General features: G+C 48.1%; 1 protein-coding gene across 1 annotated transcript in view; it reads right to left on the reverse strand.

The window, feature by feature from the left end:
- TSPEAR (thrombospondin type laminin G domain and EAR repeats) overlaps positions 1-27,340 on the reverse strand; it is a 65,939-nt gene continuing 38,599 nt past the window's right edge. The window contains exons 8-12 of the mRNA XM_045030869.1: positions 18,041-18,227; positions 10,685-10,914; positions 6,434-6,621; positions 2,472-2,573; positions 1-1,036 (exon numbers count right to left, since the gene is read on the reverse strand). Coding sequence (XP_044886804.1) covers positions 883-1,036; positions 2,472-2,573; positions 6,434-6,621; positions 10,685-10,914; positions 18,041-18,227 — 861 coding nt within the window. The 3' untranslated portion in view covers positions 1-882. The remainder of the gene's footprint in view (positions 1,037-2,471; positions 2,574-6,433; positions 6,622-10,684; positions 10,915-18,040; positions 18,228-27,340) is intronic.

The raw sequence follows: 27,340 nt of genomic DNA on the forward strand, positions 1-27,340 counted from the left end.
ATTAAACAGATGATTCCATGGGAAAATGACTTCACCAGATTGGGGGGCGAGGGGCCAATGGTGCAAGGGTGATTTCCACCAGCTGAAGATCTGCCCTGCTACTCTAATGACTAAAATCCCTCTAAGTGCAAATCTCAGTGCAGACGTAACTGTGGAACTGCCACCACTGCCTCCATCATTGTAGGTGATAAATCATTACATTTCAATCTACCCAGCGTGGTTGTAAAATATACCTATTGATTTCTGCAATATGAACACGTCACTTACAGGAAATGACTGGAAACAGCGACAATAATGGGAGGAGGTTAGACGGATACTGCTCGCTGCCTCAGGATTACAGGCAGGTGGGCATGGAAACAAGAATCAATACACCTTGGAGGACATGGGCAGCATTACTGGAGGACATATCCATGCAAGGCTTGTGCATCAGACCAATCCAATGGAGGCTGGACACTCCTCAGAGCCAGTGTTCTCACCCACTGCAGAGTGAGCTAGGAGATGGCTGCCTAGGATGGGTTTGAACGTAGGTCTAGATTGTGCCCTCGGACCATCTCCGCTGCTGCATGTTATCCGAGCTCAGAACGGCACCAGCTTGACAGCTGCCATCTGGCTCAAGCCGTAGTGCCCCGGCCAGATCCTGGATTGAGGAATGGGAAAGGTGCCGTAGAACCACTTTCCCCTGTCTGTCCTGGTCCTGCACAGAGCACAGCTCAACCAACCCCAGGGATTTGGTGCTGAGGCTCGGCTTCAGACTTTCCCAGCATTCCTGAGTCGGTGTATTTCCTGCAGGGGGATAACTAGCCCGGGCAGAGCCAGACAAGTTGCTTCTTTGCCTGGGTTTGCCCCGCTCCTGACAGCAAACAGACATCACTGAATAGCTGATCAGACAGTTTTCAGCTTCAGCACCTTGGAGAGTGGTTCCCTGGCACTCGAGTACATGAGGTAGGAGCCCGCCGTTGTGTGAAACGCTTCCCAGTCTCGACAGCCAAACGTCGGAAGATGATGAACCGCTACGAAGCCTTCATACCCTTGCCACCTGCAGCACAGAGGATATGCGTTAATACCCACAGCATGGGCTTGCATCTCCAAGGGGCACCTCCCCACACCAGTGACTTTGAAGGGCTGTCTACACTGCAGTCAGCAGTGGGACTGCAGCAGGTGTAGATGCACCCGAGCTAGCTCTGACCTAGCTAGCTCCAATAACAGCAGCAGTGAAGCCACTGCAGCATGGGCCAAGCTACCTAGATCAAAGCTAGCTCAGGTATGTCCATGCGTGCTGCAGTCACACCTCTGATTGCAGCCTAGACAGACTCTTGCTAGTTCAAACTGACAGAAATGTTGTCCCGCAAAGACACATTGGCTAGATAGAGAAATGCCCCTCCCAGCCCCCATCACTCCATTGCAAGCTTCCTTATCTGGAAGGGCTCTGACTGGAACAGAACTAGAGGAAGATCCCACTGCTCAAGGCTTGGTGCTATAGTAGGCCTCTCCCATGAGGGATGTTTTGTGCAGAAGCAGACACTGGATTCATTCCCAGTCTGAATAGCTTCATAGCTCTGCCCCCCTACAGAGGATGAGGCACTGATGACTGGTCATGAGATCCTGAACCTTTTCCCTCTAGGCTAGTGGCTGAAAAGTCACCCAGTAGTGACCTAGAATGATCACCTGATGGCTGGGTGGGGTGGCCTATGGGAAATGGATTTGGTGGCCTCAGTCCAGGCCCTAGTGGACAGGGTCAGCACCACCCCACAGGTCACTGAAAGCAGGTGGGCAGGCTCAGCAAAGGTCCACGGGCAGCCCAGCCATGGAGGCTCACACCCTGGTGGTGGCACCTCCCGGTCAGATTGCAGTGGGGCAGCACACAGAGCTCGCGGGGCTGCTGCCCACACAGCACTGGTCCTCAGCCCGACAGAGGACTGCAGGATGCTCATTCGGGTACATTTTACCAGTTCTGCACCCACTGTGAAAAGCCTGAGGGGAAAGGCTTCTGCATGGGCCCCTCTAATCACTGTCCGTGGGCACTGAACCCAACACATCTATTGGCCACAAGAGAGCAGTGGAAGGTGCTGTGTCGCTCCTTCTCTCCCTGTCTCCTCCTTCAGGTCCATTGCCTTGTTCTGCTGCTTTTGGCTGAAATGGCCCAGCTCTGCATGGGTTAGAAAGACGCTTGCTTTGCACTAGGGCCCATTCAGAGGTATGGATCTGCAGTCAGGTAGCGAGAGTAGAAGGAAAGGGTGGAATAACTTCCCCTGTACATTTCCTGCTTGCTCTGCTTCTGGGCCACCTGTCCCCATGCAGAGCAGCCCAGATCCTGAGGAGGCAGAGCAGGGTGACGGGATGAAGTGAATCACTCCAGCCTTCTGAGCCGTCTCTGTCTGCATTTCCTCTGGCCCTTGACTGCAGACTATTGACAGTGCCTCTCCAACTGCCTGTGGCTCTAGGATGGGGCCACGCAGCACGGACATCATTACCTGTATATAATACTGTTCACAGAGAAGGTGAATCCGTCAAAGGAGTTTGCTACCACCAGAAAATAATCTTCTCCCACTGAAAAGAACTCCCAGTCCAGAGCACTGTGATAGGGAGCAAGCACACAGATGGGTCATTAGAACCATCCCTAGAGAGGCTCAACAGGTCCCTTTGGGGCACCAGCCTGCATCCGGCCCAGGGCAGCACAGAGACACAAAGCTGTTACCATCTGCTAGCCATTCCTTGGGCTTTGTGATGAGTTGGTGGCTCCAGTCCAGTGTCTAGTGTCCCCGGGAGAGAGGCCATGACCACAACTGGCATGGAGTGGCTGCAGCAGTAGGAGGGGATGATGGGTATAAAGTACCCTCCTTCAAACAGGGATGGTCTCCCCAGGTCAGGGTGGAGGCACATTGGTGGGACAGTTTCCTGTGCCACTGCCCAGAATGCACCTGTTTTGTGGATAAATAGCTGCTAATTCAACCCTTTCCACAAGCACTTCATCCATAGCAAGTCTGGCCTCCAGTAACAGCCAGCTGTGGTCGGTCCATATGTGGGCGTGAGTTATACATGCCACAGTCATGTCAGCCCTGGCCAGGTGAAGGCCATCATACACCAAGCCTGGCAAACACAGACAGTGAGGGTCATTGCTGTGGCTGTACTGTGATATCTAGCACCACAGGAGGTTAGGAGTTGAATGAGTGACAACACCTTACCTCCTTTCAGCATGGTCAAATTGCAATGGAGTGTCCAGACTCTCAGGAACTGATACAGGGAAGAACTGGGCCCATATGCTGTATACGGAAGAGGTAAGATCACCCCTCCCTTAAAAATGACTTACAAAAATTATGTCAGTCTGAGGGGAATGCAGCTATTTCCACGTAGAGGCAGGTTTTCCCCAAGCTGCCTTCAGTTACAATACATTTTGAAAAGAATCTTTTCAACAATTGAGCCTCACATTTTAGTTCCTGACTATCATGTTCCAGAACCAGCTACCATTCAGCTAATTCCCAGCATGGGTCAGTGGAGAGGGAATTGGGGTAGCCAGTTATTATTTGTCAAGCTCCACATTTCTCAGCCAAGGTACAGTCGAGGTCCGGACTCCAGAGAAACATTTTTCACACCGCAATAACAATAATGATGAGAAGTAAATAACAAGATTTTGGGGTCCATTCAAAAGCGGCTGGCAGTCTGGATTTGGCCTGCAGGCTGCCCATTGATTACCCCTGGGACAGGGCATGGGTAGAACACAACAGATATTGCTGGTGCTTGTTATTGGGCCTGATTTTAAGAAGTGCTGAGCAGCCTCCTCTCCCGTTGACTTCTGTGGGTGCTAGGCAGCCTGGACTATCAAGCCACTAAGCTTGCTGCTGCCGTTTCCCTACCTGTAAAGAGGGCTAAAGCCCTTAGCCAAGTGGCTCGAAACCAGTGGCTGAGAACAGTTTTTGTTGCACTATTTGTTATTGCCACGTTCCAAGCTCCACCCGCAGTGGGATTGGCTGGCAGAGATTTCATGGGGCACCTCACCTGTCCTGCAGACAGCTCCAGAGAAGTTGACCTGAGTGCTTTGCTCTGAGGAACAGAGTAGGATGCTGCTCATGCACAGGCCAAAGCACCAAGGACTCACCCTCTTGCCTTTTCCGTAGCGGCTGCTGGTTGTGAGAAGGAACAGGATACGGCCAGCTATGGCGGGGGCCTGAAACACACGTCCTCGCTTTGGTCTTGGCCAAAAGAGGCATGCTTCCCTTTGAGCAGCTGAGGTCCTGTTGGGCTCGGACCCCATCTGAGCAGGCTGACAAACGATGGCCAAGTAGCTCACCTATGCCACGGTGCTGGTGGCACGGAAAGGCTGATTTCCCACAGGAGGAGGAGTTCAGTTAAAGACCTGCCAAGGTGCAGGTGGCTCGCAGGTGTTACGCCAATGCAGAGGGCTGGCAGCACTCATGAGGGAGGCATGTTTGGGCTCAGTTTATTGCAGAAACTCTGATGTGGAAGCAGCTGGCTGAGGGGAGAGCAGTCCTGCCTGGCCCAGGGCTCTGACATTGCCAACCAGGCTTTACGATGTATCCATCCCCCTAGGGTCTGCACTCAGACCGAATGGGGAGAAGCCTCCTTTCTGCTGAGCTACAAACAGCCTCTCGACACTCCCTTCTGTCCCCGGTCTCAGCACACACAAAGCTCCAGCGCCAGGCCTTGAGGCCGCCTGATCCACAGCTTCTGGCAGGATCGGCACTCTGAAATCTACCCACACCCTGCCAGCAGAAGGACCTGGGCCTCCCCACTAGGCCACCCAGGAAGATCCACCTCAGCACAGAGAAATGTGTGGAGCAGAGTGAAGTGCCTGTATCTGGACGGGCCCTGGGTATGGTGGGTCCCCACTGGGCACAGAGGGCTGGGGGAATGGACAGAGACAATGAAGGGGTGTTTTCTTTTGTTCTTGTCTGGCTTTGCTGGTGATACGGACTTTGTAACCGAGCTCTGCAAAGGACACTGGGCCTGGCTCTCCTCTGTCTTGCACCTTGGGCAGCCAGTTACATAGTGCAAAGGGGACGTATAATGCAGCCACTGAAATCCAGTGTGGGGAGGGGAAAACTGGGCCCAAAGTGGGGGCGGGGGGGGGTTCCCTCTAACCACCTTCTCCCAGTACTATGCTAGTAGAACTCACAGAGAGTAACTATCTAGATAGCTGTTCAGCCTACACTCCCAACTGCTAAACATCAGATAACCACTGTAGCCAGCTGTGTTCTCCTCTTACACAATGTGGTTAATTGGAACAAGATGGGAACAGACGCGTTGGTGGAACCTTCACTGACAGACACGGGACTCTGCTTCTTCTGAGCACCCCAGCCACCCCCCAGTCACCAGTCTCCCTCCCTCCTTCGCTTGAGTGGGAACATGCCTCAATTTCCAAATCTGGGGCCTGATCCTCAGCTGGTGTAAATCAGCACAGCTACTGAAGTCCATGGAAGTCGACTGATTTAAGCTGGGTCAGGGTCTGGGCCCTGGTGTTCCTATGTAGTGACACCATCTTGTCATGTTTCCCAAGGGGACGGGGAGCGTAATCATAGGTGTAGTTTGGGGGGGGCCTCTGGGGACACTGTCCCCACAAACAGAGGGAAGGCATAGGGGGTCACATGCCATTCCTTCCCCCATATTTCTGTGGGTGCTGAGCTGCCCTGCAGGGCTTGCTCTGCTTGGCCTAGGGGGGCAGGGAGAGAAGGGGCTTTGTCATTGCCCTCATTTCGGCTCCCGGAAGGGATGGAGCAGGATTGAGTGAGCAGCTTTTCCTGGGTCCTAGTGCCAACCTGACTCCTCTACAATCATGAGTGCCCATGGGGGGCAGGGGACCGAGCAAGGGGTGTGTGGTGAGAAGAGACAGTGGGAAAGGGAAGTCGGATGGGGCAGGGGGAAGAGAAGGGGAGAGGAAGATGGAGGGGATGGGGAAGAAAAGGGGATACGGGAATGGACAAGGGGAAGCAGGAGCCCAGCATGTGGCATTCCCTGGGCAGCAGCAGCCCCACCAAGGAGGCAATCGCAGCAGCAGTAGAGCTGGGACATAGCTGCAGCAGCCGGTCCCAGAGTGGCTGCCAGCAGCAACTGGGGCTCCCCCATTATGCCGTCCTGTCCCCCCCAGCACCAGCAGCCCAGGTACCACTGTGGGGGGGGGGAGCCAGTGAACCAAGGGGACTGGCTTCAGCGTGCACATGTGTGTGCTTGTACATGGGTGCGCTTTGCCCCCCCAAATATAGCAGTCAAACTACGTCTATGAGCGCAATTCCTGGCAGATGCAGATATTATGTGAATCCCTGGATTAAATTCTCTGCCCTGTGCTATGCAGGAAGTCACGGTCCCTTCTGGTCTGAAAAATCTACCAATATCTGACTCTGTGATCACTGGAAAGGACATTGAATTGGGAACCCTCTGGAACCCAGTACAGATGTTTTTGCACTGAAAAAAGAGTTGGTACCTGTAGGTGAGAAGATCCTGAAACTTGACAAACATCTGTGCCGTGATGTTCAGCTCATAGATGGAGGAGTTGATGGCATAGTAGTTGTTCGGCATTACGGTTCCACTGTCGTAACTGTGACTGTTAGCCACAGCAAGGAAGATTCTGTCTCCAATGTGAAAGACCTCCCAGTCGGCAGCACCAAAAGTCTAGGATGAAACGAAAAAGTGAACATGGGTAACATCTCTTTAGATCATAGTCAGGCTTTTCACACCGTCCTACATGACATTCTCATAAACAAACCAAGGAAATGGTGTCGAGATGAAATTACTATAAGGTGGGTGCCCAACTAGTTGAAAGACCATACTCAAGGAGTAGTTATCAATGGTTTGCTGTGGAGGGTGTGCCTAGTGGGGTCCTGCAGGGGCCAATCCTGCATCTGGTATTAGTCAATATTTTCATTAATACTTCGGATAATGGACTGGAGAGTGTGCTTATAAAATCTGCTGATGACACCGAGCTGAGAGGGGTTGCAAGCACTTTGCAGGACAGGATTCAAATTCAAAATGACCTTGCCAAATTGGAGAATTGGTCTGAAATCAGCAAGATGGAATTCAATAAAGACAAGTGCAAAATACTTTGCTTAGGAAGGAAAGATCAAATGCACAACTACAAATTGGGGAATAACTGGCCAGGTGGTAGTATTGCTGAAAAGGACTGGGGGTTGATAGTGGATCCCAAATTGAATATGAGTCAACAATGGATGCAGTTGCCAAAGAGACTAATATCATTCTGGGGTGTATTAGCATGAGCGTCATATGTAGGACCCAGGAGGTAATTGTCTCGCTCTACTTGTCACTGGTGAGGCCCCAGCTGGATACTGTGTCCTATTCTGGGTGCCACACTTAGGAAAGATGTGGACAATTGGAAAGAGTCCAAAGGAGAGCAACAAAAATGATAAAAAGTTAAGGAAACTGGACTATGAAGAATGGTTAAAAAAAACGGGCATGTTTAGTCTTGAGAAAAGACAGCTCAGGGGGTACTGGATAAAAGTCTTCAGATATGTTAAGGGTTGTTATAAAGAGGAAGGCAACCAATTGTTCTCCATGTTCACTGAAGGTAGGACAAGGACTAATGGGCTTAATCTCCAGCAAGAGATTTAGAAATTTAGGAAATTAGATATTTAGATATTAGGAAAAACTTTCTAATTATAAGGATAGTTAACTCTGGAATACGCTTCCAAGGGAGGTTGTGGAATCTCCATCCTTGGAGGTTTTTAAGAACAGGTTGGACAAACACCTGTGAGGGCTGGTCTAAGTTTAGTTGGTCCTGTGACAATACAGGGGACTGGACTTGGTGACTTCTTGAGGTCCCTTCCAGCCCGACATTTCCATGATTTAATGAATAATTTTTAATGGAGGTCTGAAACTTATTACACAGGTGTGAGTAGACCCATTTTAGGCCACATTTCAGCAGAGCATTTAAGCACATGCTTTACTTCGGGCATGTGCTAAGTCCCTTTCCAACACATGCAGAACTTTAAGGCCTGAGAAACTGCATGGTGTTGCATGGGAGGACCAAAGCATTGTACAGTGCATCACCTCTCATCCCCAGCAGCTTCACACTGTGATGCTATTATACATGTATCAGGAACAGATGTCGTACGCGCTATTTCAGAATTGGTGATCCAGAGGCTACAATTGTCACAAAATAATCTGAGCAAAGCTGTGAAAGAGAAGAGATTTTGGCAGCTTCAGGACAGGCTTTTGGGACACAGGTTCTCCTCCCTCACACTAGCATGGTCTCCGGGTGACAACCTTCCCCCAACATGAAACAGATAGGAAGCCCTACCTGTTAGAACGACACGCTTAGGAAGATCAATGTCCAGGCAATTTGATTTTGAGGCCCTAGTTTGCTTAGCTCTAGTTCTGAACTTTCTGTTCCTTTGATTAGCTCCTGCTGCTTTAGGGAGAATAGGGATTTTCACAAATCTTAAGGGTAAATTTAAAAACCAAATGGGAAGTTTGCAATTTCCCATTAAAAAGAAATCAAGCTCTCCAGACATGGAGCAGAAATAGGACTGAAATGCATCTCCGACTTGTGAGAATGTACCTGCCACATTTCACTAGTTGCAATCTGGAGCTTGTTAAATACTCCTCTATGAAAGAGAGAACATACCCCAAGAGGGCAATCATGCCCTGCCAAAAACAACTTCCACACAGGAAATGGCTGTTATGGCCCGAAGCAAGTCCTGCTGGCTGGTAATTGGCAGAGAGCGGCAGCTTTCTGAATCCTCCAGTGGCTCTTTCCCATAGCAAAGTGTTCCAGCAAACCCTGATTTCCTCTCAGAACACTCGTTTCCCTGGCCCTCCGGGGACTGAAATCTCAGCACCGTCATTGTGGATTTAATAGTCACCCGGAAGGGAGGGAAGGCAAAATTGTATAAATAATGAACCTTCCAAGGAGCCTTGTGCAGGGGTGTGGCAACGCCACCAGGCGAGTGATTTGCTGATTTCAGCCAGTTGTTTTCTCAGAAGGATACAGCAGGTGACCTTGGTGAGTCCGTTTCTTTTCTGGACCTTGGCACTGTCTAATTAGGAACACAGGCTATTATTCACTGGCAGAACTTTTACTCTAGCTCCAGCTGGGGCCCCGGTAGCTGCTGTCCTGGAGGTCACCCTCGGAGAGCACAGGCTGCAGCTCTAAGGGCTGGGTGAGGAGACCAGCCAAGCACTGGAACTTGCTTTTCAAACAAGGACAGTCAGAGGGCTAGAGTTTCACCATCAGGGTCGGGTCCTGCTTGGCTAACAGGCTGGGGAACACAGGGCCGGAGAGGGCAGAGGTGTGTATGAAGAGAAGGGCAGAGAGGTGGAGCCTAACCGTTCGGTAGGTATTGGGGGAGCATTACGCTGCTGTCTCAGCCAGGGCTGCTCTCTCCATCAGATTGCTCTGCTGATTTGGCGAGTGGCCTGCAAAGTGACTTGGGAGAGCCCCGCGCACCCAGCAATGTTTTCCCGGGCAAGAGAATGCAGCATGGGCTGTACAGGTCACTTTTTCTACATCCAGAGTGATTGGAAACAACTGTGGAGAGTTTGGGCTTGTTTGTTGTTCACATGGTTTCTGCTGCATGTTTGAGTCAGCCCATGGCAGGATGCATGAGGAGCTGCTGTAAAGCTGTGAGGAAAGGCAGGCCGTGAGCTCATCAGGGCATGGCCGTTGTCTTCCCCGCAGTCTCTAAAGTGCCTGGCACACTACTGGAACTGTACAGACAGCAAACACTAATCTGTGCGTTACAAAAGCGGGGGTGTAATGGGGCTGGGGTTGAATCCGAGGTCATGTAGCCCCCCCGCCCCGCGGTCTACGATTCCTCTCCCCTGCTGCCCCAAACCAGTTTGCCATGTTACCCAAGGGGGTACCTCCCAGGCTGGTGTCAGCTAGCGACACTGTCACTGCATATAAAAGAAACCTGAACTCGGCAAGTCTTTAGGGAAGAAAACCCCCGCAGTACCCATAGGACTAGAGAACACTTGTCTCTACACTTATCATCTAGCATTGTCTCGAATCCCTACAAGGCAGGAGACAGACTTTGGGCTATTACACTCAAGTAGCAAAAGACAGGAGAACAAAGCCAGGGAAGAGTGTAAGGTTTGTTAGAAGGAAGAAGCTTGATTCGTTTTCTATATTGATTTTTGTCTTCTGTGGGCATGAAATAGGCTTCCGCAAGTTCCGTGATCAGAGGGGACACTCTCAGCAGCTCTCGCTTTTTTTGCCAGTTCACGCACAAAGAGAGAGAGGCTGTTGGTCTGTCCCCAGGCGATGAGCCATGCACCTCCTCCAACAGCCAGATCCCACTGGCCTCCATGAGCCGCACTTCCTCCTACAGCCAGATCCCACTGGCCCCAGCAACCGCGCCTCCTCCTACAGCCAGATCCCACTGGCCCCAGCAACCGCGCCTCCTCCTACAGCCAGATCCCACTGGCCCCAACAACCGTGCCTCTTCCTACAGCCAGATCCCACTGGCCCCAAGAGCTGCACGTCCTCCTAGAGCCAGATCCCACTGGCCCCAGCAACTGCACCTCCTCCTAGAGCCAGATCCCACTGGCCTGTATGAACCGCACCTCCTTCTAAAGCCAGATTCCACTGGTCTCCATGAGCCATGCACCTCCTGGAGCCAGATCCGGCTGGCTTCACTTAGCTGGGAAGTCCCATTAAAGTCACTGGAGCTACTCAGTGTGAAAGGGAAGTCAAATCTGACTAATATCAACTTTTTACCAGGATTGACTGGAAGAGCTGAAACGAGCCACCGAGCCAGATGTAGATGTGGGAGTCGATCTTCGTAGATGTGCCATTAAACGTGTTGGCCACAACCAGGAAAGAGTAGGGTCCAACAGTAAAAAATTCCCAGTCATAGGCTCCAGAGGTAGGAATGGTCTGGTTGGCCTCGAAAAGTCCAGTCCTGGGGTTCCACCGATATATGACACTATTGATGTTGTGATTATCCCCTGGGAATGACAGAAAAAGAAGAGGGCATTAGCAAACGGAATGCAGTCTGGTGATCAAAAGAAATGAGACAGGAACAGGACAGATCAGAGGAAATATACAAATGAGGGAAAGCAACTAAGCGGTCTGTCCCTTAGGGACTAATTTCTTCCCAAGAAGTAAACGAGTAGATGTTACCAATTCAGTTCTCCTCAGCCATTGGCAGCGTTAACCCAGCAAGGACAGCGAGGAGTAAGTAATACCTAAGTGGAAACCTCTCCTGGACATGTGGGGGCAATTCTAACAGTGCCTTGAGCCCTCTGCAGCTCAGTAGGGGTGCAGCTACAGAGTTTGGTGCGTGGGCACCACTGAAATGTTGCACTTCAAAGGGAATGTCCCAGCTACTCCAGGCAGCTGGGGATGTGCCATTCACCCTGGATAACTGCCGGGTGAGACTGGACCAGTCTTGCTGCTTCCGAGAGACCTGAGGAAAGATTGCCCAGGATGGATCAACAGAAAGGCAATCAGTTCCTCTCTGTGCATGTACAGATATAGATACTACAGATAATCCTGCCTGTTCTCTCTCTCTCTCTCTCTCTCACACACACACACACACCCCAAATGGGCTTTACCAGCTCTTACATCTAGGGGTGTGGCTACGCTTTGGGCTGGGGTGTGATTTCCAACTCGCAGAGACATACTCTGTTAGTTCTCCCTGAGCTAGTGCACTGAAAATAGAATGCAGCCAGGCAGCGTGAGCTGTGAAAAGGGCTAACCACCATCTGAGACCCTAGGCATGTACTTGGGGCAGCTAGACCGTCATGCAGCTCATGCCAAGCTATCCCTATGCCACGGCACTCCCTAACTGCCTGAATAACTCCTTAGGGCTGAGTCTACTCTGAGTCATGCTGGACAAGCCCCATCCTGATGCAAAGTTTGCTTAAAGTGACCTTTGGACTCAGCTGTGCTGAGTGCCTCTGGGCTGCAGCCATGGCACTAGCCCCGCACGAAAGCAAGAGAACTTCATTTCCAAATACCAAACCCTGTTCCAAAGCCCACCGCGCAGGAGAAAAAGTGAGAGGTGCTAACGCTGTGACCAGGCATCGGGGGTGACACACAGCTGTGCGCAATGGAGGAATGCTGTTTGGCCCAAACACTAACACTGCCTGCACTGCCAGCTTTCCCCTTCCCAGCAAAACACTTGAGAATACAGCTCTCTACCCTCCCTTCCATCCTCCTCACTTCCCAAAGGAACATCCTGGGCAGCCTGATTTTTGGGCTTCCGTTTCCTCTCTCCTCCGTGGAGTTACCCAGCGCCTTTCAGCTCGCACCCCCAGGGTCTCCTGGACCATAGTTCTGCCCGAACGTGTGTGTCACTCCAGCCTGCCTCTAGGACACAGCCTAGCGCGTACTAATGCACGCGTAAGGACTAGAGCTGGTCTGAAAAAATACAGCCTAGCAGTGTTCCATCGCACATGCAGTTCCATCAAAATCTAAACACGTCACAAAATCATGTCGATTTCACCAACATTTCAGAGACAGAGAGAAAATAGTTTCAGCAACCCCAGTGTTCTGTCTCGGCATTTTCATAATGAAACATTTTCAGGTTTAACTTTTGAAATGACTTTTTGTTGCAACATTTTTATGTTGTATTATATGAGCTATTATAATAGAAAATACAAGTTGATCCTTTTGATTTGTATACCGTCATTGAGCTAAAACAAGTCTCTTTCCTGAATTTTCTTTTCTTACAAGTACGTGGGTAGTTGAGGGCCCTTAAAAGTGCAGGGCTGATAGTTTTCATAGGCCACTGATTACCTCCAGTCAATATCTCCGATTCCTTTCTCTGGTGGTTCCGTGCCTAATTATTGCACAGCTGGCCACACGGGATGGTTGGATGTTTGCTTGATTTACAGTGAGAAGGCTGAAATAAATCTTTCCACTTTATATTTGCAGCAGTGCAGTGATTCACACCTTCTCAGGCACATCAGTTTAAACCTGCATTTTTTATAGCATTTTTAATTGCTCATTTTTTTAACTGCAAAGAAGTGGAGTCATTGGCTGTACTGGTTATTTACTATAGAAGTATAAAAAGAGAGAGTGACAGATATACAAGAAAAAGATGTCAAGGAGGTTTCCGTTATGGACATGATCATTTCTCAGGGGGAAATCAGATTTTAAATCAAGATTGGAGGTCTTTCTAATAATATGCTCTAGCTCAACCACAAGATATGGGCTGGATGCAGAAATCACTAAGAGCAAGCCTCTGGGCTATGGGGTACAGGAGGTCAGACTACATGGTCTAACAGTTCCTTCTGGCCTTCCAACCTATGAATTTATTAACCATTTCCTCACACCACCCTAATCCTTTAACAAACCTTGCTCTTTTCTTTGTGGTTGTGCCGCTACTAACAGAACAATGTACTTTTCAGACAGATTCAGCTATTTTCATGAAACTCATTAAACCAATGGCTAGTCACTCATTTTGTTTTACAAGCAAAACCTTTGCCAAACCTCTGAGTACAGTAACTCCTCACTTAAAGTCGTCCTGTTTAACATTGTTTCATTGCTGATCAATTAGAGAACATGCTCATTTAAAGTTGCGCAATGCTCCCTTATAACGTTGTTTGGCAACCGCCTGCTTTGTCCACTGCTTGCAGGAAGAGCAGCTCGTTGCAGCTGGCTGGTGGGGACTTGGAACCAGGGTGGACCAGCAGCACCCCCCATCAGCTCCCCATTCCCCTAAGTTCCCTGTGCTGCAGCCGCCCAGCAGGCTATCAATTGCCAGCAGTTCAGCTGTCCCTCCCCCTACTGCCATGTGCTGCTCCTGCCCTCTGCCTTGGAGCTGCTCCCGGGAGCCTCCTGCTTGCTGGGGGGGAGGGGGCGGGAATGGAGGGGGCTAATGTCAGGGTGTCCTCCTTCCCCCCGTTAACCCCATCTCCATAGAGCAAGGGTCGGGGGGACACAACAGGGCTCAGGATGGAGGGAACTTACTGGCAGCAGCTGCAGTCTCAGCTTGCTGATCTACTTAAAAAGGCAGTGTACTTAGAGTGGGGTCAGCGTACTTAAAGGGACAATGCGCATCTCTCTCTCTCTCACACACAGGGTGTGTTTCTCTGTCTTTGTCTGCCACGCTGTCTCCCCTCCTTCCATTTGTGCTGCCTTGTAGAGTGTGAGGCTACATTAACAACAATGGGTTAACCCTTGAGGGCTCAGCCGAGTGCTAGTTCATCATTCAGCAGTAAGGCATTCCCTGGGAAATATCCCACACTCTGACTCCACCACCTCAAGCAAGCTTCACAATCATCATTGCTGTGTACAGTATTAAATTGTTTCTTTAAAACTTATACTGTGTGTGTGTGTGTATATATAAAAGTCTTTTGTCTGGTGAAAAAAATTTCCCTGGAACCTAACTCCCCCAATTTATCATAGAATCAGAGAATCATAGAATATCAGGGTTGGAAGGGACCTCAGGAGGTCATCTAGTCCAACCCCTACTCAAAGCAGGACCAACACCAACTAATTCATCCAAGCCAGGGCTTTGTCAAGCCTGACCTTAAAAACATTAATTCTTAGGGAGAAATTGGATTTGCTTAACACTGTTTTGCTTAAAGTCACATTTTTCAGGAACATAACTACAACATTAAACAAGGAGATACTGTATTACTTGCAGCCCTTTTGTGTTAAATAATTTGGATGTGTTGTGGTTTTATACTAACATTCCCCTCTGGGTGGCAGCGCACTGCAACTCTGTGGCTAGCCTCAGCATGTGGAATGTGTCCAAACTCCTGCATCCTGTTAGTATGGACACAAGCTAGCAGTCAGTGGGAGCTGAAGAGCATCAGTGCTCATTCCTGCAAGGTGCTGAGCGTTTGGGACTCAGTCCAGGGAGTCTTGACGTTTCTGAGGAGTGCCGCTGAAGCCAAGTCCCAGGCACAGTCCCATTGAAGGTAAGCACGTGTTTAAGTGCTTGGCTGGTGGTCAGCACCTCACAGTATCAAACATGCCCAGTGCTTGGGAAAACTAGCCCTTAGCTGATGACGTCTGGAGATGCGGCTGACACAGGGGGAAAGACCACGCTGCTCTCAGAGGCCAAGGGAGAGGAGATGATGTGACAGGAACATGAACACTTTGGGGAAATAATGTGTAAATAATGACGTTCACCCAATGCACAGCCAGCACAAAGTCTGGGCACACAAGTCCCATGGAGCCCCCATTCTGAGGAGTGAAGGGGTGCACAGGCATTATACCTAGAGACATTCCCCAGGGGAGGAGAATGATTGACAGCTGGAGTCTACCTATGGTAATTATCTGCTCCCGTTACCATAGCAGCTGAGCACCTCCTAGTAGTTAACATATGTAGGGCAGAGCTTACAGATGGGAAAACTGAAGCCCAGACAGACTAAGTAACTTGCCCAAAGTCCAACAGGCAGGCTGTGACAGCAGGGAACTGACCCCACATTTCCCACAGCTCAGTCTAACACCCTAACCACCAGACCCTGCACCTCCCTCACATCGTGACCATGATGTGAGGCCTTGAGGAGTCCAGCTGGGAAGCAGAGGCTTCCCCTGGAAATTAAACAGATCCCAAGGTCTCCTCCAACTCCTCAACGTCCCTGATTCCCCATTACAAACATGGGATCCATCGTTCAGATTCACCCTCCCATATTTGCTAGCTCTAGGTTTTCCATAGGCAACTGCTGTCTTTACTCCTGCAGCCCACAGAGCCTGTAGACTCTAGGATTGTGGGGCTCTCTTTCACCTGGCAGGTGTCTCTTACGATAGCGCTTTCATTTTAGGGCCCCACCAGGCCTTGCCTGGTGGTCAGACACAGGGCACAGAACTGGGGCTACAGCACTCAGTGGAAGACCTGACTTCTATTCCTGGCTCTGCCAAGACCAGGCAAGAGACATCACTTCTCTGGGCCTTGGTTTCCCCACCCTTAAAATGGGGAGAATGATACCGACTTCCTTTTTAAAGCATTTTGAGACCTACTGATGAAAAGTGCGGTATAAAGCCTAGTGAGCTATTACGGGAGATGCAGACTGTGTAAGAGGAAAGGTAATTTCAGAGATTATTTTAACCCACTGGGAAATCAAGTGTGTTTTCACTGCTCCCCAGGAGAAGTACTGTCTTTTTAAAACTCTTCTGAGGAGCCACATAATGCAGCCCATCCATTGAATCCATTGCAATATCCCTCCTGGCAGAACAAACCTCTGATGGGGGTGGTAGGTGAGCTATTAGGGAGATAGCACAATGCCCAGCCGGCTTGTATGGGGGTATCCAAATCCCCATTGGTAGATCATCACAGCTGACGGTACAGAAACGCCAGTGTGAACACATGGAATGAAGTCAGGCCAGCATGGTATGCTCATGGTTGCTCCACATAGGATGGGGCTGGGGGGGTGGGGCATGCAGACACACTCGAATGAAGAAATGGCTCATAACTCGCAGTCCGAGCGGACAATACAAGCAACAGTTAGTCACCTACCCCAGAGTATATGGCAAGAACATAAATGCACTCTGGAGAGTGTTACAAGGTAGCCCCTGTGCTCCCTATGGTTGCTCTAACTTGAGAGTTAAAGGGACACTTTTCTCTCAGGATGAGATGTGGCCAGGCGGACGGTGCCCTTTTGATGCTGATACTTCACAATTATTAACGTCTCACAGATCAGCAGAAGGAACATCTTTAAAGAGCTGGTGTTTATAAGGCTCTTCTAGGTGCAGCAAAACACAATTTGGGTAACTCAACAGGAGAAAGATGCTTCGCCGGCCTGGTGTTTCAAAGACCCATTTGTACACTATCTGCTTTCTCCAGCGTGAAGCATGAATGCATGTCAAGGACCGCAGTAAGGCGACTGGGATTGTGCCCGGTATGGAACTGTGACAAACACGAGGATTAGCAAGAAGCAACAACTGTTGGGTGATTAGCGAGGAGTTTCGTCAGAGTCCCTCTGAAGTGGAATCCTTCACTTTAACAGTGAGAAGGGAAATTGTAACTCAAATGTATCATTTCATATCTAAAGCTAGAGGGAGAGGGATCTCTACAAGACAGAGATGCTGTTCCGATGATGGGCTAGAAGTGGGCTCTGGTGGAATAGGTCACCTATGAATGACAGGGGATTAGGATCTCTTTGACCTAACAACCAAGGGAGCTCTGTTTGTGGATGGCTGGCAGGATTGGAAATTTCCCACAGGGTAAAATGGATCATTGTGCACCCTTCCTCCCAGCAATGACCACATTTCTTCCCATCCCCACAGTTTGTTTGCCAACCGAAAATCACACCACCTTCTAGGAGGTGTTAGGGAGACTCATGATTGGTGGTTAAAGCCCTGGAGCTGGGAGATCTGGTTTCTGTTTCTAAGCAACTGGCTTGTTGTGTGATTGTGGGCAAGACACTTAATCATGCGGTGCCTCAGTTTCCCTGCCTCGGTAAGATGGAGACAATATCTCTCTCTCTCTCTGAGTGGTTTAATAATTTCTGCACAGTGCTTTTCTATCTGTAGGTGGAAGGGGTAAGAAGGTTCTGCAGGTAAAAAAGAGGTTGTCTTATGGCCTTCCTTTACATTAGCTGGCTCAGGTTAATTAAGGTCAATATACCCCTGTCCCATGACAAGGATCAGTCTCCGCTGATTCCAGTAGCTACTGTTACATCTTCTTCCACCCCCTTTCACCTGACAAACAAATGGAAATGAATCACAATATCCAGCCAAAACCAGTATCCAGTGCCCCCATAGCAGTGCTACCTCCTGTCTTTGCTACAGACAGTATGCTGAGAATGCAAAAGGCTACTGTTTAAAACACTTTACTAGGCATCGGCCTTACCTGATGCAAAAGGATTTTCCCAGGGTTTGGATTTTATGGGTGAAATCCTTGCCCTACTGAGGTCACTGGCAGAACTCCCATTGATGGCACTGGGGCCAGGATCCCACCCCACATTCCTGCTGTGGAGGTGCCCGCACAATAACGGGGGAATTAACGACACCATGAGGTTAGTCCAGAATTTCCCCAGCCTGAAAGGGGGCATTACAGGAAGGATGGGTCCCTGAGTCCTCCTTCAACAGGCCCCTGCTGGCTGTCTCCCGCTAAACCACCTGCACTCAGCACCTACCGACCGAGCACTGCCAGGAAGAATAAGGGCGAGGTACCTTCTCTGTGGTTGGCAACCGCGAGGAAGGCCTCTCCCTCAATGTCAAAGGCCTCCCAGTCCCTAGCGCTGTGCGTGGCGATCCGCTGGTACGGGAAGAATTTCTCTGTTCTGTAGCTCCACTTGTAAATTACAGAGAACTGCTGACCCCTTTCATTCTGCTCAAAATTAGCCACTGCTAGGAAGATCTGAAAAATAACAAGCCAGTACATCTCAGTTTCTCCCCTTACAGGGAATGCTCAAGCTCAGGAGCAGTGAAAATGGGGCACGCTTTGGAACACAGGGCTGGGTGCGGCACATGGGCACCTCCCACTGGGTCACGGCAGGGCCTGGCAGCAGAGCTGCTATTGCTCATGGGGGGGCGGGGCGGGGAGGGGGGCTGAAGGACAGTGCAGCTAAAGTGCATCCCCTTCTGGCCACATAGAGCAGCTCTCTCTTCCCCTCCCCGTCCCTGCATCAGAGGGGAGGGAGAGGGAGGAGAGCCATGGAGGGAAGGGGTGGAAGAGAATGGACAGGGCATTCAGAGAGCTAGGAAGGCAGAGCAGAGCGGGCGAGTGTTTGGGCCCCTGTAAAGACTCTACCAAGGCTGCTTTGTGCCCCAACGGGGCCCTGTGGCACCAGCTGGAGGCATTCGGAGTCGGCCTAGTCTCAGTCTGCCCATCTTTCCCTCCTTCCTCAGACTGGCCCTTGTCAATGGTATCTTTGATGTCTACTGGGTCCACAGGGGGAGGAGGGGAAGTGAGTTCTCCTGGTTAACAGTTACCACCATATCACTCTGAAGGACACCCCAAATTCCTTGCAAGGTGAGACTGCTCTGCAGAGCTCTACCGGGTAACAGAAGAGCCCCCCTGCCTTGACCCCAAATTCAAATAAAGCTTTTTTTCTGAGGTTCAGAAAAGCAACGTTCACTGGTTTCCCCGGCCTCTGAATCTTCAGCTTCTAGCTCGACCAATCAGACCCAAGGCATCTGTCACTAGCTCAGATAAGCGTCCCTTCATTTTGGCACTCCCCTTAGCTGATATCCAACTCCAAGCTGTCTGAGGTTAGCTTTACAAAACCAGGCAAAGCCATGGAGCAGCCCGATCAAATGCTTGGCATTGCCACCAGCGTCCCGGCCTGCCATAGCACAGCTCCGACAGAAGCTTTCCCCACAGTCCTGGGCAACTCGACCAGAGCTAATGGAATCGTCCCCAGGAAATCCTTTCCGACTGCAAGCAGTTCAGGGCAGGAACTGTCATTGCCTATTTCTTTGCACAATATCTCGCACACTGTGGCCCAACCTGGTTAGCCTCAAGGTGCTACCATGGTATGAATGTTTATGAAAATAAACAATAATATTAACACAGACAGTCCCCCAACCTGAAGCAAATACTCACCAGCAACCACACACCACACAACAAAAACAGTAACCCAGGAACCTACCCTTATAACAAAGCCCGATGCCAACTCTGTCCACATATCTATTCAAGTGACACCACCATAGGACCTAATCACATCAGCCACGCCATCAGGGTCTCATTCACCTTCACCAATATGATATATGCCATCATGTGCCAGCAATGCCCCTCTGCCATATACATTGGCCAAACCAGACAGTCTCTACGCAAAAGAATAAATGGACACAAATCTGACATCAGGAATCATAACATTCAAAAACCAGTAGGAGAACACGTCAACCTCTCTGGTCACTCAGTAACAGACTTAAAGGTGGCAATTTTGCAACATAAAAGCTTCAACAACAGACTCCAACGAGAAACTGCTGAACTTGAATTAATATGCAAACTAGATACCATTAACTTAGGTTTGAATAGAGACTGGGAATGGCTGAGTCATTACACAGATTGAATCTATTTCCCTATGTTAAGTATCCTCACGCCTCATGTCAACTGTCTGAAATGGGCCATCTTGATTATCACTATAAAAGTTTTTTTTTCTCCTGTTGATTATAGCTCATCTTAATTAATTAGCCTCTTAGAGTTGATATGGCCACTTCCACCTTTTCATGTTCTGTATGGATGTATATCTCCTTACTATATGTTCCATTCTATGCATCCAATGAAGTGGGCTGTAGCCCACGAAAGCTTATGCTCAAATAAATGTGTTAGTCTCTAAGGTGCCACTGTCACCGAGTGTGGGGGGACACAAGGCCCTGCACCCCCGGCTTCCTGCGATTCACCATGACTCTCAGCCAGCCAGTCAAGCAGAAGGTTTATTTGGACGACAGGAACACAATCCAAGACAGGTCTTGCAGGCACAGACAGCAGGTTAGGTCCATCTGGGGCCCCCAGGGAGGCCACAGCTCCGTTGGGAAGCCCAAGCCCCACCGGGGCGTCCCTCTCTATTTTCCAGCCAGCTTCAAAACTGAAACCCCCCTTTAGCCCCTCCTTCTCTGGGCTTTTTCTCTTTCCCAGGCCAGGAGGTCACCTGACCTCTTTGTCTCCAACACCTTCAGTTGGCACCTTTGCAGAGGAGGGGCCCAGGCCATCAGTTGCTAGGAGATAGAGTGTCAGGCATTTAGGTACCCTGGTCCTTTGCTCTGCAGCAACCATACACCCTTATCACACCACCTAGATACTTAAGAACTGCATGGGGGAACCTGAGGCACCAACACCGTATTCAGAGAAAACATTAAGAACATTCCCAGTTCGTCCCAGCCACAAGTACTCCTGTTCTTTAAACAATAGTCTGTGGACTGATGGGGAATATTCTAAATGTAATCTGTTCTGCTTGGTTATGATTGGCCATATAAGTCACACGGTATTGCTTCTCTTCCCTGACTGGTTGAGCACAAAAGCCCTTATAATATAAATACGTAAACACATTTAAAATGTCCTTTCTGTGGCTACTCAGCATGCAACTTTGCCATTCTCTTTCTGCAAGCATTTTTGCCAGCTGAAGTGAATGGCTCTCATGTTTGTGGCAAGGGAGTACAAACAGGGCACGGAGGTGGTGTTGGTGGCAGAGAATTCATTTCAAAATTCAAACCCACAGGAGTGGAAATTGCTTTGCGTTATTTGCCCAGCTCTAACGCTGACTTTGCACCCCAGTGGCACCCGCAGAGTATGCTCGGGTACCGTGCAATCCTGGTGGCTGACACGGCACCAGTCCGATATCCCTGTGGTAGAGGATAGACAGGAACATGGCTGTGGGCACCTCTTCCTTTCTGTTCCTGTTTTCCTGCTCTCCCCCGTCCCTGTCAAGTCCCTGGTTAGAAACCCATAGAATTCTACCATACAAGCAGGAATTCATTGGCCCAAACACCTTGCTAGTGTAGCATAGTGTAGCATTTGGCCAGTTAACTGTCTATATTAACATGCCACTTTGCCATAGACTTTTAGTTCTGCCTATATACAGTATTTCCTAAATCATTAGAGACCGGCCTAAATTTGGGGATGTCCAAAAATCCATAGCTAATTGCACATGGTATCTACTTGCCTGAATATGTGTGTGTATGCAAGTGTGTCTATATGTGTGTGCACACTCATCCACACTCAATACACGAGTGTTTGTGTGATCACCAGCAGTGGGGTGCCTATGAGTATGTCTGCCACAACACCCCCAGACAGAGGAAGCTTGTACCACACTGGCTTTATGTAAAGGCTTTTCTGTGGTGCTCAGAGACCACCCTGTCCACATTACTGAATTTATCCTCACAGCACCTGGGCAAGGAGCAGTGAGGGCACTTAATAAACTCATTCTGTTCTGGAGCTATTCCAGACCTCAGGGACTAACCACTGGCTGTCCCCAGGACGAGAATGTAGCCCCCATAGGAAAGCGATATTATTCCCATAGGAAAATGAGGCATAAAGGAGCATCACACAGGGTGTCTTGTGGTAGAGCCGGGCACCTAATGTGTATCTCCTGAGTCCATCTTTGGTGGTCACCACCTCAGCCATAACACAGCTAGTTAACAATCCCATAAAGGCGTTACAGAAACACCGCTCCGCCGGTTCTTGATTGCTCAGGAAACACCCTATCATGACAGCTATTGGCCTAGTATTTCAATGTAGATCAGTGGTTCTCAACCTATTTACCATTGTGGACTACATGTGCAGCCCACAATGTGTTATCTGGGCCGCATCCAATACTACCTGTTTGGGCCTGAGGATGTCACATGGGCTGCAGCTCTGTGCAGAATGGGCCACAGGTTGACAATCACTGGTGTAGACACTACGTATGCTGATGGGAAGGGTTCTCCCGTTGCTGTAGGTATCCACCTCCCTGAGAGGCAGTAGTGAGGTTGATGGAAGAAGTTTTTCATCAGCCCAGTACGGTCTACACCAGGTTATTTTGGTCGGCACAGCTGTGTCTCTCTGGGGTGTGGATTTTTCACCCCTCTGAGAGACGTAGCTATGCTGATGTAAGTTCCCAGTGTAGCCAAGCTGTAGCCCTGAGGATTAATCTGTTGGTCTGTATAAAATGTTTTTTTAATAAAAGTGTGTAGGCTGCATAAATTAATAGGAATTTGCAATAGCTGTAACGCAAAATATCTAGAAACTTCTAAGCCAGACATCCTGGCCTATTTCCTTTGTGACGCTGACAGCAACCTTTAAGACCCTTACTCAAAAAAATAATAATAGGAGACAAACCTACGCAAATGTCTAGGGACTTTTTAAATGTTTACTAACCTTTCACCTATTTAGGGTACAAAGGAGGGTATTTTTTGACCACAAATGTAACACATACACCCGCAAATGCGTCATTTAATACGTATACAAAGGTCAGCCTATAAAAACAGGTACCCTCACCTTTCCATGGGGAAAGACAAATTTGGGCATAGGAGGAAGGATTTCTCCCTATAAAAGGTGTAACAATCCACCATTAAGACAGGCGATACACCCATCCTTCTATTCTCATCGCCTCACCCTGCCTACACCTACGAAAGCTGTCAACTAATAATAAGTCGTAGTGTTCTGTCCTTTCACAGCTGTAAGTATGAAATAATTCTTAATTTCTACTTCACCTCTAAAGCATCTATGCTAAGAAGGGTTTAATTCATAACCAGTTTCTTTATAACTATACTTCCTCTAGCAGAGGTGTGAAATTCACTCTAGTACTATTTACTGCAAAGTGCATTAGATATCATATCATATCATATCATATCTCTTAAAAAACTGTGATATTTTGTAACTTTGTAATCAAACTGCTTTTAACATTTTACATTTACTTCTTGTTTTATTGGTTTTAAATAAAAGGTCTTGTTTAACTAAACTTTGTCTCAGTGTAAATTCCTGTTATACCCCAATCTCCTTGTATTAAATTCTGTGAAGCCTGATTCAAAACAAACTTTTATCTTCTAATCACACATATTGGCGAGCCATACCCATATGATTAATACCTATTAATTATTACTAACATTCTTAATTAATTAGAAAATTAGGTATTAGATACAACTAAATTAGGTGGATAAATTCCACTGTCCCTATTAACCCTCCCCAAATCAGGCAACAGACTGGCGAGCCAGCCAGGAGGAGATTTAAGGAGTGTGTGACAGGAATCCAGGGAATTCCAAACATTCCTGGACCCTTTGAAACGCAAGTAAATAGTTAATTTCAGTAAAACTCTGAAATCTTACTCTTAAACCAGAGACAACTTCCTGTGATTATTGTTGCTGGCAGTACGCCCAGTATTTCCGTTTTGCATTGTGGTCAAGCATCTTACTTTCACTTTTGCCTAAAGGATTTTAACTGTATTAGCTAACTGAATAACTGAATATTAAAGTAATAAAGTTTAAAAGTGATATATGTGCACAGAAAGGGGTTTTTATATGTTGAAGAAGTTAATGAATGGTACCGAATAAAATAATTTGCAGTAGCATCTGAATCCGATGACCCACACTAGTGGTGGCGGGGAGTTAATAAAGCAAGGTATTCATAGCCGCCAAAAAGGCCGCAATCAGTCAGAACTTGAATAGTTCAAAGATACCTTATCTCAGTCCCATTAACTCTTCCGGACTGCACCTCTAATCCGTCTGCCTCAGTATTCCCTGATATTTGGCAGGTCCCGACAGAGGGGAAAGACCTCTCGATCTGCTATAAGCCATCGAGAGAAGAGAGAAGAGAGTATCCCCGCTCCCTCTATTTACTTGGGACTTTTATGATACAGTGTTTAAACCGGTTAAGGGGATTATCCTGTTGTTTCTGTGAAGGGACGCCTTCTATATCAAAGTAAATCGACAAAGGATAGATTCTAGTGAATATACTAAACTATACTAGATTCTAGTGAATATACTAGGAAAAGAAAGAGATGAATTCTCTATTTCGTAGTAAGAGTGTTAAAAGTGAAGATAGAACAGGAGTGGAGTGTGTTGAAATTTCTAGCAGTTTAGCTTTGGAAAACTTTGCTAGGAAATATATTCAGGAACATGGTGGAGGTTTGGAGCAGCTGAGAAATAGTGGAATGATTTCTAAGCAAAGAAACCCGTGGGGTTTTGTGAGTAATGTATTTGAGGATGAAACAGAGCAGAAAAAGAAAAAAGCTAAGGTGGTGAAGGGAATAGCTGTTGAATGCTTGCTTGTAGCTTGTAGTTCATTGGGAAAGAAATTGGATAAAAAGATGGAGTTACTCAGGGAAGTTCAGCAAATGCTGGTAGCCTATAAAGTAGACCGTGGTCGGCTGTTGGAAAAGATTAAAGAACTAGAAAAGGGAGAAAATAGAGCAGAGGAGGTTGAAGAATTGATTCCCATCCCTATTGGCATGGTGGAACCAACAGAGGTAGAAAATCCTATTGGACCAGTGACTAGAAGTAAAACAAGAGAATTAGCTCAAGCAAACACAGTACCTTCAGAAGCAGGGTTGCAGGTTGAATCTGTGGAGTCAAAGGAAATTGGCAGTGCAGAGAAAACTGACAGTCTGCCAATAAGAGACGGAAGTTCTGAAGTAACAGTTCAGGAGGCGAAGACAAGTGTCACAGTCAGTGAAGCAGTTAGTGACACAAACAGAAAAGCAGAGAAAAAGGAAAAGATCTCTACTTCTGTAGAGACAGCTTCTGTAAGTGAAGAAGCAGTACCTTTAGAATCGGTCATTGTTCAAGGGTTAGAAGAGGCCGTATCACAGGTAACACAGGTAGCTAATGTATGTGATGTAGTAATCTCTAAGTTACAAAGAGAGCTACGACAACAAGCAGGGAATAGAATTCCTGCTCCTCCACCCAATGTTACATTAGCACCATATAGAGTAGAAAATCCAGTCCCTTTGGGTGAACATTTATTGGCATTTGGGCAATCAACATTGCCTAGACCCCAGGAATTTCGTGGGTCCTCTACACCCCCGTGGTATATGCTGGTATCACCTAGTATATCGGTAGAACGCCCTACCACGCCAGACTTTAGTGGACTAAGGAATGTCCTGCGTCAGTGTGGAGACACTTTAAATGTAAGCCATAGACATTTCATGGAAAATTATCCTAGATACCCAGGATTATCTCCAGTGGAAAGTTTTGATGGTTCAGATGAGGAAAATGTGAATCCAGGTAGAAGGAGGCAAGGAATAGAAATTGTAGATTTAAGCTCAAATAAAAGCTCAGATGAAAGCTCAAATGAAAGCTCAGATTCAAATCCAAAAGAAGGAACTGCAGGTTCCAATTCTGATTGTCCTGTAGCAGTTGTTACAGATATTAAAACCTTAGACCTGGTGGCTAAGCAAGTAGGAATGATGGAGGATTCTTCAGTTGCTATGCATGCACAACGTGTGCAGGAGACAGCAAAAGTGTTTGGCTTACCAAGGGAAGATTGGGTTAAAATCTTACAACTCACAGTGAATCGAGCATTGTGAAGTACTTTGCCACTTAAGTATAAAGTAGGAGAGAAAACTTTTCAAGAGACAGTAGCCCTATTGGAACATAATCAGCACCCAGGGCAAGCTGGAGTAGCAATTCTGTCTAACTTAAAGCAGAAACCTAATGAAACTCCACATCAGTTTCATTTGCGGTTAAGTGCAGCTTGGCGAAGTCATATCAAAGAAGAAACAAATGAACTGCCATATATCAGTTTGCTTGTTAATAATTCCCTTCCTCAGTTAAGAGAAATGGTTAATATGCATATCACTGATGATATTTCTTTAAAAAGAACATTAGCCTTGCTGGCTAAAGCACATGCACAGGGAGGCTCTAAATTAGGTTGGCGTGAAGCCCCGGTTGCAGTACTTCAGGAACCACAAACTAATCCTACGGTGAGGATTGAGGGACCTCAACCTCAGCCAGGATTAGGACGAGAAGTTCCTAAATTCCCTAAGTATCAACGTTGGCAAAATGACCCTAACCCACGTAATAACCCTGGACTTTCGAGTGGCCAGGCCCCTCGACAGGGTTATGCGTTTGGATCCTATGCAGGAGCCCGGGATCGTGTTCCTTTCTTTTCAGATGCTGCACAGAACAGTTCACGTCTGCAAAGACCTAAATCACCGCCTTTGCACAAAACTGAGGACTCAGTTGTGAAAATGTTTAAAACAGTGCAACAGACGCTTAAGGCTCAACGACGGGCTATCCGAGAACTTCATGCCCGTGTGAATGAGCTAATAATGATGGAAGGCCAAGGCTCAGCAACCTTGAACCGTCCAGTGGCCTCCGTCAATCCATCCCCTTTTCCCCAGTGGACAGCCACTCCTCCAGAATTGGCTGCCTCTGAGGAAATAGAGGAGGAACCCCTTGATTATCTGACAGCATATGCTGCATGACTACAAACAACCCCGAGTGTAGTCATAACCCCTTTGGGCAGAGATACAAGTGGAAGACCCACAATATCTGCAGTGATAGAGGGACTAAACAGAAATCTCATTATAAATACTGGAGCAGCAATCAGTATTCTCCATGTCGAGGATCCTAGATCCTCTCCTCTATCATCAGGATGTACCAAGACACTTGCAACCTTTGCAAGTAATCAGGTTACTACCACACTTTCTACACCCCTTGAAGTACAAATAGGTCACCTAAGAAAGAATCATACTTTTGCATTAATGAAGTTAGCAGACCCAAAGAATTCCTTATTGGGAACTGATTTCTTATACAAACAGGAATGTGTTCTTGATTTGTGTAACCAATTATTGTGTCTTTCAGTAGAACAGAAAAAGGATGACTCTCCAGTAGTCATACCTGAGTGTGGCATGGTATCTCCAGTGGAGAACTTTAAACCTAAAGGGTATGATTTGAACGAAATAGTGGCTAAACATGCAAACCAACCTGAGTTACAGGCATTACTGTACAAACATGCAGATGCCTTTGCTAAACACAAACATGACTGTGAATGCATGGCCGTCACTATTGTTGTGAAAGGAGGAGAAATTTCAGCCCAAAAACAGTATCCTT

This window comes from Mauremys mutica, chromosome 9 (genome assembly GCF_020497125.1).
Source record: "Mauremys mutica isolate MM-2020 ecotype Southern chromosome 9, ASM2049712v1, whole genome shotgun sequence".
NCBI classification, from domain to species: domain Eukaryota; kingdom Metazoa; phylum Chordata; order Testudines; family Geoemydidae; genus Mauremys; species Mauremys mutica.